The sequence below is a fragment of the Geospiza fortis genome, unplaced genomic scaffold, assembly GCF_000277835.1.
Source record: "Geospiza fortis unplaced genomic scaffold, GeoFor_1.0 scaffold112, whole genome shotgun sequence".
Lineage (NCBI taxonomy): Eukaryota > Metazoa > Chordata > Aves > Passeriformes > Thraupidae > Geospiza > Geospiza fortis.
In genome coordinates this window covers 10,621,278-10,637,739 of record NW_005054298.1, presented here as the reverse complement: position 1 = coordinate 10,637,739, position 16,462 = coordinate 10,621,278, and the positions used below count along the sequence as shown (strand labels likewise).

The 16,462-nt window shown below is 42.2% G+C and overlaps 1 protein-coding gene across 1 annotated transcript in view; it reads left to right on the top strand.

Moving 5' to 3' along the window:
* Window positions 1-15,699, top strand: part of EPB41L5 (erythrocyte membrane protein band 4.1 like 5) — a 51,325-nt gene extending 35,626 nt beyond the window's left edge. Inside the window, 10 exon segments of the mRNA XM_014307401.2 lie at window positions 39-205; window positions 705-799; window positions 5,785-5,913; window positions 6,471-6,532; window positions 7,182-7,292; window positions 7,848-7,941; window positions 8,860-8,937; window positions 9,732-9,773; window positions 10,157-10,284; window positions 10,911-15,699. Coding sequence (XP_014162876.1) covers window positions 39-205; window positions 705-799; window positions 5,785-5,913; window positions 6,471-6,532; window positions 7,182-7,292; window positions 7,848-7,941; window positions 8,860-8,937; window positions 9,732-9,773; window positions 10,157-10,284; window positions 10,911-10,968 — 964 coding nt within the window. The 3' untranslated portion in view covers window positions 10,969-15,699.
* The last annotated feature ends 763 nt before the right edge of the window (window positions 15,700-16,462 follow it).

Below are 16,462 nucleotides of genomic sequence, written 5' to 3'. Positions count from 1 at the left end.
TTTTGTGCATCTCTCTGCCCATCTTTCTGCCCTTGCAGCATACCTCTTGTTGATTTGCTAGACAGCACAGACTTGCCAGAAACTTGTGTGGATGATGCCCTGGGCCGTCCAGTTGTTGGCTTGGCAGCAGGAGATTCAGAAGAGGCTGTTAGTTGCCCTCCTCCTGGCACGAAGGAAACTGTTGCAGACAAAGCAGACTCTGATCGTAAGCAAACTGACAGATTTTTCCATGATATGATGTGTGAGATCAAGATTAAACAATAGGTTGATGTGAGATTGTTTCCTTACGAAAAATGCGAAATTGTTTTAGGAAGCTCCCTTGGATTATATGCATAAGGACAATTTCACCTATTACTGGAACAACAAGGACAGAGATACAAGTGAAAAGTCATTTCTGCATTGGATGTGACTTTGTCCACAAAGACAATAAAGTGCAATCATCTAAGCAATTAACTCTGTGTTTGGTTGCTCACTGTGAGGGTGGCTGGTTAAATGAGCTCCCAGGAGTGCAGTGTTGTCATTTGGTGCACACAGTCTGCAGGCTTGGAATTTGTACTGAAGCTTGAGCAAGTAGAATCCCCCATCCTTGTGCTTTTTTGTATAACTTCAAAATTATGTAATTGGTATTCAGGAGTAATGCAAGTTAAAAGTCAGATAACTCCACGGTAACATTAGGAAGATGATGTATTTTTTGTCTTTTTCAGCATTTGAAGACACATTTCTAAAACTGAAACAGTTGGAGACAGAGTGCAGCAGCCCCGTGCCGACTGAGCGTCCCAACGTAAACATAAACATCCAGGTAACTGGCCTTCATTCCCTTCATTCCCCTGCTACGGTCCTGGATCTTGTTCAGATCCTTCTGAAAAGCCTTCCTCTTGCCCTGCTCTGTTTGCTAGACTGCTAGATGATGAGTGAGTAATACTGGGGGATAGCAAAGGAAGTACAAATGCTTTATGATCTGCAAACCTGTGTGTGACAAGGCAGTGAGATAAAGATGGGCGCAGAGGTGCATGTGTGCGGACTTGTACCCTGGTGAGATTTTCTAAAATCAGTGGGAGTAAAAGGCATAAATACTTGAAATGTTTGTCAGTTGTCTTTATGTGTAGGTTGCTACCTGCATGGTGTTGGGTAGTTCACCCTCTCTCTGGAAGGGCTGAGCTGCTTTCCTGGCATTTTTCAGTTCCAAGAAGGTTGTTCTGACGTTTTGTTTTGAGTCAGGTTTGCTGATGACCCGTCCCTCCTGTTAAGTGGCCAGTTTGTACCTGCTCTCTGATGTAGGTGTTAGTGCTCGGTGTTTACACAAACAGGAGTGATGTGGTTTGATTTACTGCTCTCAAATCATACTGGGCAAGCCAGGCTGCACTTCACAGGCAGCTGAGCCAAGTACAAGCCTAAGTGCCCTGAACAGGGTGAGGGCTCTCTTCTCCCTCCTTCCTCTTCACTCTTTCTTCCCCAGCTTCCCTTGCTCCTCTCTCACCACCGGGAATCATTTCAGTGAACAAATATATCTACAAACTGGCAAACAATTTTTTTCCTGCCTTTGTTTTGAACTTTTTTTTGAGGTGCTGCGTTTCTTTAGGTTTTCAGTTTGCTCTTTAAGTTGGTAAATAGTGGGTTAAATAGGTTCAGGGAAGGGGTCAAAGAAATGCCAGGGCCATAGTGAAAATAAATACTGTTGCTAGAAGGGACGGAGAAGCCAGGATCCTCCCTTACAACAGCAGTGAACTTTGAGAAATTCACTGGTTACCAGACAACTACCCCTAGACAGGACATTCTTCTGTGTTTTTTAAATGAGTTTTAAAAATGAAATTTATTTTTTCCATTATTCTGCTTTCTCTGATGCAAAAGCTTTGGGAGATTTTTGTGTTTTGGGCAAGCAGAGAGAGCGAAACACCTGGCAGTGTTATCTCTGTTTAGACTACCCTCCCTTGCAGGGAGGCCCAAAGCTTTATCTAACTTTGAGTGAAGCAGCTATGATTTTCTTGCTCCCTCAATAGTAACAGGAACCAGGTGCCAGGAGAGGTGTTCAGCAGTGTGTGTTTGAGCTAAGCCCTCTCCTAAGTGTTTGTTTACCATGTCCATGTGAGAGGCTGCTGCTGCTGTGGGTGGTGCTGCAGGCTGCTTGGCTCATGTCCCCTTTAAGGGCTGCTGTCAGGGCTGCCTGGTGCACCTCTCTGCTTGGTGAGTGCATTACAAAGATTACCAGGTCTCTAAGAAGATTAGTCAGTAGACTGTAGGTCCTGTTATGCTGAAATACTGCTTCTACATAAACTAAAGCAAATGAACACAGTTTATTTAAGAATATTTTAGCTGGTTAAGCTCCACTTTAATTCAGACAGAGGGAGGGAAAAACACTTAATTGGTTCATTGAAGAGAATGGCCCAGACCTGTTTCAGAGGTTTTTAAATTGTGGCTGATTTATAATAAGCAAGCTAAGATTCCTGTAATGAGCTAATCTAACAAACAGCTGCCAATACAGAACAGTCACAGTCATCCAGCTGCTGTCACATAAGGTGCCGAGGAACTTCAGAGGTTATAGATACTGGGAGGACAGTAATCTGATTAGAGAGCAAGAACATTTGCATAACAGAGAATTATGGATCAACAGTATGCCAATAGGTGCTAAAACACAGTTGAGCTTTCAAGAAGGAAGTGCAAATTATATTAGGAAAATCTAAGAGTAGATAATTGGAGGTTTTTTTAGGGTAGAAGAGACAGAATAAAACTTTTCTGCCTATGATGTAGCTTACCAAGAAGTCACTTGAGAGTGTTTGTTTAAAAAAGATAGACAAAGATTGGAGACTCTCTGCATACTTGAAATTCCCAATGATTCAGATTGCAAAGACATGTAGGTTACAGTAGCACCAGATGAACACGCCCTTCAGAGAGGAAGGCTAATGGTTTGGAAACCAGTGCTGAAAAGAGTCACCTAAAATTCACTATTAAAAATACTTTGTTTCCTGCCTTTGAAGGCTGCTTTAGAAAACATAGAAGCTTTCATTTATGGTGTTTGTTATAAAATGTACCTGTGGGCTCTTCTCCTGTACTTACTTTTCTTAATCTGTTAGTAAAAGAAGTGTTTGTGCTATCCTCTTCTGGCAGAATTGCACGGGACTGCAATATATCCACTAAAACCTTGCAATAAGTTTAGATCCTGGAGCTTGCTATTATTTCGGAGGGAGTGCAGTATTTCAGCATTCTCTCTGAACGTGTGTGATTACAAATTTCAGCAATGCAGAAACTGTTACCGTACATAAGAGGTTTGGTAAAATGCATTGAGGGAAGGTGTTATCTTCCTACTCCGGAAGGCAGAGCTGCATCCTGAACTTCATGACACTGTTATATGCCAACTCACTTCAGCTTTGTTAATTAAAAATCTTTAACTGTTTTCCATCAGGGGATAGAGATAGTCTGACAGTCATCTTTATGTAATTCTGTACTTGCAATCAATCAATCCTGATTGATTCCTTTGATAGGGAAATATTTATCTAGCTACCCCTGTTCTTTTAGAGAAAAAGAGGAAGCGAGGGAATGAATGGCTTCATTCTTCTCTGCTGTTCACTGCCAAAATCTGTTGGGTTGGAAGAATGCGACTTTGTCCTTTCCCAGCTTTCAGTAGTGCAGTGACCAGATCTGGCAAAGAGAGCAAATAGCTTTAAATACACCAGTGCTCTGCTTTCATCAGCTTCTAAAGAGAAATGAACAATAGAGGTTCACCCTCTTTGCCTGTCTTCAAAGTCTGCTCCTGAGTCAGAAATACAAGGACAGGAGGGTTTACTTTCTCTGGATTTGTTGTGATCTGTAAATACATGGAAGTTGGTTCAAAATGTACCTGTATTAGGCTCCATCTTCCTGCACAAAGTGATTTTTAGTGGCACCGGGAGCAGAACTCAAAAGCACAAAGGGTTGGGATCACATGCCTTGTTACTGCCTTTAATCTTTCCTCGCCTTTTTGCATCACTGCCTAGCTCCATGTTTTGATTGAAGAACACAGTACAAGTGTAGTTTGTCTAGTCCATGGAAACAACAAACATTCCTAATGAGCTGGAATAATGACAAACCCGTGCAGCTTCACCGTTTTGTGTGAACACCTGAAATGTCCTGTAAATTAGACATCTGGAGGCATTAGCAGGTGCTGGATGCTTTTCCTTCTAGCTACGTGCTTTTTTCATTAAAAAAACCTGTAAGACACCTATGCTTTTTTCAAGTGCAAAATAGGGTTGAAAAAAATGGATCATTAATATTGAGGGAAATGCTTCCTTGGTGGTACGACATTTATGCTCTATTAAATTAAAATATTCTGTAATTGTGCTAAGCTTTTTCAAAAGTAGGGAGTCTAATTGTTAATAGAGTGACCTAATTAAATTGATTTTTCAGGGGGAGGAAGCTGGGAGGAAGTTAAACAATAAAATTATATTTCAAGCACCAGTGATGTGCTCAGTTAAAATGATCTGATTTATTGTATTAGTGGAATAATGCATTCCAAATGCTGTGCAGGTAGTGTCACACATGGCATCTGCTTCAGTGACGTCCAGTAGAGACTTAAAGATTATCACAGTGGGTGCTGCAGCTGTACAAATAATAATAATTTAGTTGTAATTATTCCTTTTGGTAATTCCAGCAACTTCTCTGAAATAAAAGTACTTAAAACGTTGGTCCTCATAGCTTTTTATGTTGACACAGTGACTCTTGAATATTTCGTGAAGTTCATTGCTGACTGGGTCAAAATTTGGAAATGGATTCTCCTTTAGATAGTCTCCTAAGATCTTGTTTGGGTATCCCAAAAGGTGGTTTAGAGGAAGACAAAAAAAAGGAAATGTTTTTCCCCTCTCTAAAGACCAAATAACTACAAGTTCTCAGCAGTGTCTCCAGGGAATGTAGAAATCTGAGAGCGGATGGAGGGCTGTGGAGGGACAGGTGTTCACCTCTTTCTAACTCCTCTGTTCTGCTCCTCTCTTTGCAATGGGCTCCATTCCTCCTGGGCACGCTGCAGTTGGTGCAGGTGGGAGTGCAGCAGGATTGTCCCTGCTTGGGGCAGTCCTGCAGCTCAGGGGGAACAGCCTGCCCTAGACCGTGGCATATGGTGAGGAAAGCAGGACTCTGTCTCCCCCTGCTGAGTCATACCCTCAGAAGGAAGGTCACAGGGTTTAGTTTTCACTCGGCTAATTAACTTCTGCCACTAATCAAATAGCAATTAGTAGATTGAATGCTTAATTAACATTTTATAATTAAGAAATGAAATTCTCATAATGAAATATACTGTAGTGAAAGGTATCTCGTTCTTACTTCTCTTCATTATGTATCTGGCTGCCAGTTTGCTCTGATATAATCAGTGATGGGAGAGGTAGTTAGTAGCGCATTAATTAAACTCTTGGTCTAACTTATAAGTGGATTTTAAATTAAAAATCTTCCCAACTTGCATTTGAGAGTAAATTATCAACTTTTACTTAGGCTACACTGATGTGATATAATGGCTATTATATTAACCTCCTCTCAGTAAACTAGGCTGCAGTTTTAGGATGCACTTCATTTCTTGCACACTGTATTTTTAGCACAGCAGTTTGCATATCCATATTCAAGCACTGTGCTTTTTTTCCTTTATTTGTTCCTTGACATTACAACTGAATTCCAAAATAAAGGAAAAAATTGCTTTTTCATTTCAGTATAAATCTGCTAACTACCCTTTGGCTTCAGAGCCTTGTTGTTATTTAGAGATGTTGATAAACTTCAGCCCAGACTTGTCCATGTGGAAACTGCTTCTGATAAAGATGTTTTCCTGTCTAGGATGAAGTGGTGAAGTTGACAGATAAATGTCTTAACAATGCAATTGAGAGCCCAATGGTAGCAGCAAAGTGGCTTCCAGCAGATCTCAAAAGCAATATCCTGAAGGCCCAGGCAGAAGCAGGACACAAGGTAAATACTCGACTGAGCAGAGCTGTGACGCTCTCAAATGTTTTATTTCTCTTCAATTGCCTGGTGTTGGAGAATGTGCCTTGCAGATAAGGGTGTTCCAAGAGCCTTGTCCAAGGCAGAGTCCGGGGCTTCTCACAGTGATAATGGTTCTGTACTGGAATGGTTGCCCAAGGAGGAATTTCTGTCCTTGATGATACTCAGCAGGTAACAGGACAAGACCCTGTGCAAGCCCTGGTTTGAGAGGTCATTGAGACAGGTAACCTCCAGAGGTTGCCTTCTAATCAAGCAATTATTCTGTCACTAAGACTGGGCTTTTTGCATGTTGTAGTAAATTCCTTAGCAAATAACAGTATTTTATTTGGTTTTATTGGTGAACTGTTTTTATTTCTGCGCTGATGTTGTCGTATGGAATTGATGTTCTAAGTCTCTGAGCTGTAGATGAACAGCACTTTTTTGTGCTGGGATAGAGACACTCAGGTCTACTGTGAATCTCAGAACTGACACAAGATGGAAACAGGTATCAGAAATGTCTGTCTCTGTTCATTTCTTCTTCTCAGGTTGGAAAAGATGACAGCATGACAGGTGTCAAGAATTCCAATATTCAGGAGGCTGCTGCCAGGTAGTGAATAGATTTGTAAGAAACGTGATTTAGTTACCTCACTGCAGAACTGAGAATCTGCAGTTTAGTGTGGTCTGCCAGTGGCTCAGTCACCATTGCATTTTACCTTGCATAGGGTGCCTTAACCTCATGAGTGTGAAGGGGTTTTGAGAAGAAAACCAGGATTATAACTGCTAAGTTTTATTATATACAAGATAATACAGATGCTCTTTATTATCCCATACCTGATGACCATTGTTACAACAGCAATTTCAATCACTAATTATTTCTGAAATGTGAACAGCTTCAGTGTGGGGAGAGGGGATCGGTCTGTTCACAGTAGGTGTTTTCTAGTGGAGGAAAAAAATTGTATACAAACTCCTGCAGTGACAATTTCCTGAGCATTACTAAATATTAAATGATCGCAGGTCCAGCGGGACTGCAGGCATTGAAAAATGTAAAAAGTTACCACATCTAACTTCCTGATTATTTGCAACGATGCACACGTGGCAGACCTCAAAGAGCAGAGGTTGATACTGTAAATAAAATGTACAAAAAAAAAATCTACATTAGCAGTCCCAAAACTTTGTTGTAACAAGCGATTCATAAAGAGCTTTGCATGGAAGGTTGTACCTGTTTTCTGTTTTTGTTTTTTGTTGGTTTGTGCCAGGAACCTTATCCTGTCAGGCAAATCACAGAGCAGCCCCCCAGCAACCAGTCCAGTATTTCAAGATCCAAGAGAGCTGCTGAGAGCAATCCCTGCTTCAAACACCCTTGTTCCGTAAGTGACTCTGGAGAAACGTGTTTCTGGGGTAAGGGGACCACGTGCAGGTTATGATGAAAGGCCCGAAAAGATGAGGAACAGTTGCTGAAGCATTTAGGCTACATCTAAGCAGGTTTAGGGATGCATTTTTAATTACCGTTGCAGCAGTTAATCAGTGGGCCAGGCCTCGGGGTGAGTATCCTTGCAGGCAGTATGGGAATCTCTCTCATCTTCTGAAAGGACTGAGATTCCTGACATCCTGCTGCCCCTGGCTCTAAAGAGGAAGATAAGAGGATGACAGGAAAAGCTTCAGGCAAATTAGACACAAGGGCTGAAGAAACTCCTTTGAGATAGAAGACATCGATACCGTTGGGTCTATGCACAGCTGTAGCTGGAACTGTGGGAGAGAGCAGTAACCTATGGAGGTAGTTGGAAGGCATTTACATTAACATACAAATACCAGTCTTTTGTCTGCCTCCCTGGAACTGGTGTCAAGGTTTTGAGCTGTCTGGGAAGCAGCCCTGTTCCATGCTATCCAGGCAGAGTGCTAATGAGGATGTTTTCCCCTTTCAGTAATACCTTGAATGAGGACAATGCTGACTCTAACCATGAGGACCTGCTAATTCCAGCTAATCTGGCTCCAGCTGAGGAGGCTGCTGTTTCAAAGGTATCACCACCTGCCAGCCTGGAAGGTTTCTGTCACATTCTGAGCTCTGATGCCTCCAGGCAAGCCCAGCAGACCTTGCTGCATGCCTCTCATAGCTCTGTGAATGCCAGCCGCTGGGGAATGCCTGAGAGTGCTGTCTGAAGCAGGCAGGGACACTGCACAGAGATTTCCAAAGGCCATTTCTTCGTGTTCTTTCCAGTTCATGGCATAACTCTTATTTTTCTAAACTGGTTGTTTTTCTCACACTGGAGGGAGCCACTTAACATCCCAACGATTTCATGCTCCAGTAAGGAGAAGGTAGGGATGAAATTCTGACATAGGCAGTTCCCATCAAAAGAACCACAGAAGGAGAAGTTTAAATTTAGATGTTCATTTGTTATATTCTACTTACCTTAAGGTATTTTTTAATTGGACTCTATGAAGAGCACAAATTCGGGGATTAAACTTTTTTTTCCTCTCCAAAAGAAAAGTAGAGTCCAATAGCATTGGACCTGTGCTGCCTTTACCTGAGCAGACTGACAGGTTGTTCTGGATGACCAAAACACCCGGCCCTGTAGCTGTTTGCCCTCTAAACTAGTATTATGTACTGAATAATCATAAATTTCACTGAATTCAAACACCCCACTCCAGACCTTGCTGACCTTTCTAATGGTGCAGTACCCCACCTTCGCAGAGGGGAAGGGACAGTTTCACTGCTTGCTTACAGTGGCAATCATGCTGTTTCCAGTACATTAATGAGAGTAAGGGAAATCAAAAGACTATTAAAAAAGATCAGATGGAAAGACGTGAAAAAATAGGCCTGCTGAAAAGTGGTGTTCATTAAAGATACTGGTCTATAACTCAGGAAGCCACTAGAGTATTCAGTAGACCTGTGTGGTTACTACTGGGAATTCAATTCAAAACTGATTTATTCCATAGAGCACTCCAGATGACCAGGACGTTTCCTTAACATCACTGACAGAGAATCTTATTGACTTTACAGAAGCCACACCTCGGGTAAATGTATTTCAAACCCAAACCTTTTCCTTTGCACATAACAGTGATTTTTACCCATGAACTCTCCTCTGGCTTTAGTGTCTGTCTGCCAGGCTTGGATCTGCAGCAGTGGAAAGAAGTGATGGACAGGGATCACTGCTCACATGGCCCCCACCTGCAGGGTGGCTGGTGTAGGGGTGTAGACTTGACAGCTTTGCAGGAGAAATGAAGGAACCTGGAGAGTGAACCTGTATGTGTGCCACAGGAAGCTCTAGTACTGTTTTAGTAGAGCTGCAAGTGCCAGCCTGCTTCTCACACTTTTGGAGATACATAAGGGTTCAGATGTATGTACATGTGTATATGTCTGTTTGTATATAGATATACACACAAATACTTGAATAGTAAACTTGTAATACTAATCAAGCCTTTTATACAGATAAAAAGAAATCTTTTATAATCTATGCTGGCAAAAATGAGTTACATGGTATGCACCAAGAGAAAGGGGGAAGAAGGAAGACTTTTAAACTCTTCACAGTAGTGTGCTCTGGATTAAGGTAGTCCACAAAGCACTGAAAGATGATGGATTCTTTCCTTTGGAAGGGAGCACTGAGTTGAAACTGCTCCCAGTGAGTGTCTGGCTCTATGCTCAGTGGGTGCCACATCTCCAGCTAATCACTAGCATGATTCGAAGGCTAACAAGGGGCAAATATCTGAGATTGCTTTGCAGGAGGTGGTGTTTTGGGAGGTATGCTATTTTGACAACTTTTCTTAACTGCTTTCAGCCTTTTAATTGAGTTTTTGTTTGCTTTTTGTAGGTGTCTTCTCAGCCCATTGTAACACCAAGGTGGATAGTGCCAGTGAGTTACTTGACCATTTCTTAAAGAAAAAAGCAAAAGCTTTTATCATGATTAAGAAACAGGAGTTCAAGTTAAATAATAAAATACAATAATTTTTAATAGTTCGATCTGGTACATTAATTTATAGACCTTCAAAAACAAAGCAAACTAATTCAGCTGGAGTAAATCAGACAACATACCCTGTTAATTGTTAAACTTCATTTTTGCTATATTGTACTGCAGGTAAATGCCATAAAATTTCTTAAAGAATTTGTATTAGTAAAGCCCAGTCTGGAGTTTAATGAATCCTATTTTTGCCATTTATGTGTAAATCAAATGGAAAAGCTAGCTTGTCTTGTCCTGACTGGTGTTTTGAGTTTCTTATTTCATTCTTTCCCATTCAGACTGGACTGATTTCCAACGGGCCTTTGGGAAATAACGTTGCCTTATCTTTGAAGGCAGTGAAAGGCAGCACAGAGACCCTGATGTCCTCAGGTGGGCTGACACCATCCCAGCAGGCACCTGAAGTGAGGTGAGCTCGCTCTACAAGTCTGTGTGGGCACTCTTTACTGCTTCCACTGACATAGTTACAGTGGCCATTTAGACACAATGCCTTGTTTTGCCAGTAAACATTAGCTCTGTCTCAGTTTGTAGCATTTCAAGTATGACAAATAAATGGATGTGTGCTTGTTATGATTTCACTTCAGTTTCTTTCCTTATCTCCTCAGATGTTCTAATGATAGACTAAAGTTATGGTACAGAAGAATTTTCTGAGAAATCTCTTCACAGTGTTTCAGTACCTGCTAGAGGATTGGGGGGGAGAGGATGCCCCCCAGTTAATTCCAAGCTATAAGCGTGTCAGAAGACCCAACTGGTAGAAGTCTTTTCCCTTGCTATTCCATTCTGCCATGCTGCTGAGGCAGAATGATGGCAGTGACAACCGGGCTTCGCAGTGATCATCTTTAAAGAATGGCAGTGGTGCTACTGCTGCATTGTTTAAATTGCATTCTGTTAAGGTTTGTCTGTTGTTCTCATTAAGTTACAAGGGGAGCAGCCATGAATGCTGTTTGAAGCAATGCTTCTCTCTTGTAATCCATCATGGCAGACCTTTTTGGAGGAGTGTATTTACAGAGCCTTATTTTTTTTCACCCCTTTTAGCCCAGTTACTGAGGATGCTACAATAAGAACAAAATGTTTACTCACCACTGAACTCTAGAAGAAGGAGTCTCTGAAACTCTCACCTTGTAAAGACTCAAATCTTCTAACATATCTCCATGGGATCCTTCCAAAAGACTTGCTTGGGATCAAACTCATTCTGAATGGGAGTCAGCCAGCTGATTTGCCAGGACCCAGGAAGAGACTTCTGCATTTTTCACAATAACTGGAACTGCAGCCTGAGCTGGGATGTGAAATCACATGCACATTTGATCTTCTCCTTCGGGAGAAGTGAACTGTCACCCTGGAGCTAGTTCTGAACTGAGGAAAAGAAAGCAGCTGTGTCCTGCTCGTGCTGGTTGATTGTTCCTTGCCCTGAGCTGGCTCTGGTGCTGGAAGGTGTCGCAGAGCTGTGGGGTGTGAGCTGGGGCCCTGATGGCTGCGGGATAATGAACGTCGCAGGGATGAGGAGAACTCGCAGGGCCACCTCGTGGCCGTGCCCTGCACAGGGATCTCCATGGTGGTCACTGTCCCTTCCGTAACAGCCAAGGACATTTTCTTGTGTGTGATTATTCTCTCTGGTTTTCCCTCGTTGTACCAACACATACTCTCCTTTTTGGCCTTAACCCCTTAATAATCCTTGCACACCCTGTTACAGTACCTGGAAAGCATGAAAATCTAGTCCATCAGTGACCAGCTATGTAGACTGGATTTGAGCTGCTGCACACTGCAGCCAGGAAAATGCAAATTACCTGCCAAACAGCTTGTAGCATTAGCAGAATACTTACTGATAATCTCATTTCCTACATGATTCAAATACATGCATTTTAGACTAGAGATCTGTATGTTTTAAGAGCCAAAGCAGTGAAGGTGTGAGTGCAGCTTGCTTCAGGAATTGCTTATTGATTAGTATTGTTGTCTTCTAAGACTAGAAAGGAAAACAGTTTTCTTGTTTCTCTTCATGCTGTTTCTGGGTGTTTTTTCCAGACACTATGCTTAAGGAATACTTACCAGGTATTTTTGCAGCATGAGATCAGTTTTTAACACCACTTTGAATCCTGTTCTAAGTGTCATTTAATAGTTGTATGTGGGACAAATAACAGAAAGACTAGGGTGAAAATAGGAAAAAAGGGTGAAAAATTGCTGTAAGCAATTCACTTCTTTGTAGAAGGAAGCTAAGAGCACACACTGCACAGTGTGAAGGGACTTTGGGTGCCCAGGTGAAGTTTGGGGTACAGTGCATACAGTTCAGAGATCATTTGAGCTCTGGGCAGCAGTATTATCACATGGACCCTGGTGATGTAGCCTGTGAAAAAAATAATGCAGAGTCAGAGGGAGGAGAAACAAAGATGATGAATCCCACATCTAACAGGGAAGCACAGATGAAACAACTGTGATCTTTCATTCTGAGGAAGAAGTTTGAACCTGTGACTGAGGTTGGAGGGTGTTTTCTGCGTAGTGCTGCTGTTTGTAGATACTTACATGCATGGGGTTCTTAAAAACAAACTTAAATGTGAAAATTGGTTCTGGATCCTGTATGCACAACATTTCTGCCCACTGGCTGTGTGCACGTGTCTCAGTGTAAACAAAGGTTTGGACTAAACCACTATGGGTTGTGCAAGTGAGCTGGGCCCAGCGAGGCTGCTGCATTCAGACCAAGCTGTTCATGCTGCTGTTGCTCTCAGAGAAGCCACGTGGATTTTACATGACCCACTGCCACGTCTCAAAACCCTTGAGGCCTTAACAGAGGAATGTAGGGACCAGAGAAAGCTCCTAGGACTGACATACCAGAGTGACTCTGCAGGCAGTGATTTGCAGCCATTGCCTCAAGAGCCAGGATTTCAGGATTAGTGGCAGGTGCTGCAGGTGCCTCTCCAGACAGCACCAGAGCAGCCCACGGGCAGGTCCTGCTCCCGTGCTGCTGGATGAGCAGAGCCACTGCCCCAGCCAGGCACAGGATTCCTGCTCCCAGCCCTTCAGCTCTCTCATTGCTACTTCCAGTTGAGTATTGGCTTTTTTTTATGCTTTTAAGTCTCAGCCTTACTGCTTATTAAAATGTAGAAGATTCCTGATTTGAATATCAAATGTCTTATTCTGGATTAATAATGCAGTTGCCAGCAAAGTTCCTGCAGGAAAAGGGAAGCAATGGCTGCAACAGTCTGCTTTCTGCACAAAGCCAGGACTGTGTGTGGAAACTTGGCACTTGTTATTCATCTGTTTGCTCAGCAGCTGAGCTGGCATTCACCAGCTACATGTGTTGGGTTTGTAAATAGACAGAATGCAGTAGCATTTTCTTAGGCATGTTTGATATTTGGCTCTTCCCGTTGGGTTCAGGAGCTCTGCGAACTGTCAGCTTGAATCCCTCCCAAAACTGGAATAACAGAAGTTTACAGTTTTCCAGCACTGTGTGTTGAATACCATCCTTAGATTCCTCCCAAGCCATCACAGCAAATAACAAGTAAATAGCGTGTGGTGAGTGTGTCCCCTGAAATCGAAATGGTTCCAAATAACCAACTGTTATTTCAGCATGGTCAGGATAGCCGTGTTTGGAGGGTAATGTTGCAATTACACACATGCACACACACAGAAACTTCAAAGGGGTGAGGCTTTCCTCAATTTTCAGAGGACTAATATTTGAAACTTCACATAAAAATGCAAACATTTCAACTGGTAAATTGGGAACTTGCAATAACTTACAGATTTGGGGCTACAAACCCAACTCTTCCCAGCAAAATCTGACACTTGGAGCAACTATTCACTCAATTTACCTTGACATAGCTTACTTATCTAACCAAATCATTGCTTATGTAGGGAGCCTGGCGAGACCAAGGTGACACAGGTTTGTGATCTGAACATCCTGCAGTTTGGCATCACTGTTCTGGTTTGCAGTTAGAAGTACTGTGTTACAACATGACTGCCTAACTGGTAATGTAGCATTCCTCATCACCTGCATTTTATCAAAATAGGGATAATAGTTCCTACAGTTAGTGTTATAAAGTATCAGTTAATGCCTGTGTGCTACTGAGAAAAAAGGATTTTCCTGCCATTACTATACTATTGATTGATTGGCTATAAGGGTCCAAGCATGTTCTTAAAGTCTATTTTTTGGTATTTATTTAAAGAGATTTATAAATAAAGCTTTTGTGTGAATCTGGTGTCAGGATGTTGGCAGGTCTGCCAACCACTGAAAAGCTGTAAGAGTTGACAGGGATGAATGAATGAATGAATACTAAGTGATTGCATCTGACAGTAAAAGTGATTTTACTCCAGTCACATTCTGTGACTGGAGTAAAAGGTTTTATAGAAATCTTGGTGTTTATAATAACAGCATCCCTGCCCTTCTCTCAAACTGATTAACCTGAGAGAGATGCATTTCAGTCTCATCCATTTAAGAGTCTGCATGTGCTGTGTGCATTTACAGGCTTAGGAAATGGGCATTAAAACGTGGGAGTTGAGGCTTTCTTACACCAGAATTAAGAGAATCTCTTCTTTAGTTCAGTAGTAATAGAGTTTAATATTAGATAATTTATAGGACATAAATTACCTACTTACCTGTTAATCAGTCATGGTTAATGAATTGTATTGAATGTATTTGATTTTAAACTTAAATTTTTCTCATACTTTGTCGAAGACACACAGCTGTGTAAGGCAATTTTGGACAATTTTTTGGACACACCTTTGGCAAGAAAATTTGCAGCCCTGTTAGAGCAGCTCAGGTGAACAGTGCAGCTATGTGTGGGTCTCTGTACAAGCTGTTTGCAGCCCTTGCCTGCTTTCCCTTTGTCTGCACCCTGCTCCTTCCTTCTCATTTCATGAAGCAAAGACATACTCTTGGGATGAGCATGTCCTTCACAAACAGCACTGGATGTATTTTTCACATTGTGAACGTATTTTGGTACAACCCAAATCTACTGGTGAAGTGATAGCAGCTAGCAGCCAGCTAGCATTTAAAGCTCTGTCTGGGCACATAGTGTTTCTGAGTTTAGGAAGCTATAGTATCTATATACATATATATATATATGTAGCTGTTAGACACTGTAATGTCACAGCTTTCAAATGCAGCTGGACAATCATAACTTTTCAACCAAAAGATAGACCAGTATATACTAATGGCCTTTCAGTGACACAGGTGTGATCCGGGTGTGTTTGCTCCAGGTGTTGGCACCACCGACAGGAGTGCAGGGCCCTCCCCACAGTGCCGGGCAGAGGCAGAGCTGCAGTGGCTCCAGGCAGTGCTGGCGGGGATGCTCAGCACAGCCCCTTAAAGCCAGGCCCGGCTCGGTGTCACAGGTGGCTCCGTGTGGCTGCTGGCCTGAGGAGCAGGCACTGCCGGCAGCGCTGCCACACCCACAGGGCCGGGAGCCCCAGGATTCTCCTGCTGAATTCACCTCCTTTAGACTGCTTGACTTGAGCACTCTGCTCCTAAACACACACACCACCCCCACCTATATAACTGGACAAACTTATTTTTAAAGTATATAAGAATATTTTTTTAGCTAGATTTGTTTTGTTAAAGCCGCACTAACTACTGTATTTTTACTTTTTATATGTAAAGCTTGGCAATAGCTCTCAATGTATAATTTATTTGTTGGGTTTTTTATAAAACGAAGTGCACCCTCTTGCTTCTGATTCACAACACTGGTGACGTATGAACTGTCTTAGGCATTGCACTGAGATCTGTATTGAAACTGTACATGGGAACATGTAGATCTGTAGTCCACTCAACCCAGTCTTGGAATATTTGTACTGTAGTTTTGTCTTAAATACACCATGTCAGTGCAAGAGTCTTGCAGAGTCGTCTTTGGGCCCCCTGTGTTACACGGCACAGCACTCAGAGGTGGGTCAGCTGGGGCTTGGGACACCGGATTGCTGCTCTAAACTTAGCCTGTTGTCAGTTAAAGTGTAACTTAGGACAGCACCAGAGCTTGCAGGTAGATGCTAAAGAATTACATGCTTTTTTTCCAGCAGAGCTGAGAGTGTCCAGGAGGACTGTCAGGTGTGCAGTGCCTTTGAAAGCCAGTCCCAGGCGTGTGGCCAGAAGGGGAGCCCGAGCTGCCGGTGTGGTTCCAGTGCAGGCCAGTTAACCAAGCACCCTCACTCCTGTCTCCAGCCAGGGACTGGGCTGTGCTCTCAAGTGCAGCAGCACTAATGATTGATTGTTTAAAGGGAACTGTTTACTCCCAAGCCCTGACTTTGGCGAAATGCTAAAGACGGCTGCAAAGGGCAACTAAACCCTTTGATCATCTTTGTTTCTCAAAAACTATTTGGAAAGTATCAAAAGGAAGAGAAATTACTCCATCCTATTGACTAAGCTCATAGGAGATAATTTCTCTTGTTGCGTAATTTTATGTGTAGGTCAAACTGTGATCCCACTGATAAATCACTGAATTGTTCTTCAAATCCACTTACAACTCAAAACAATGAAACATTTAGGTTTTTCTATTATTAACTGAAAAAACCTTCTTTGAGTATCTGCATTTTAGAAGATTATATTTCTGCCATTCATACATTTTAATGTTTAGAAACCAAATATCAGTTAAAACAATGAGTTTGTT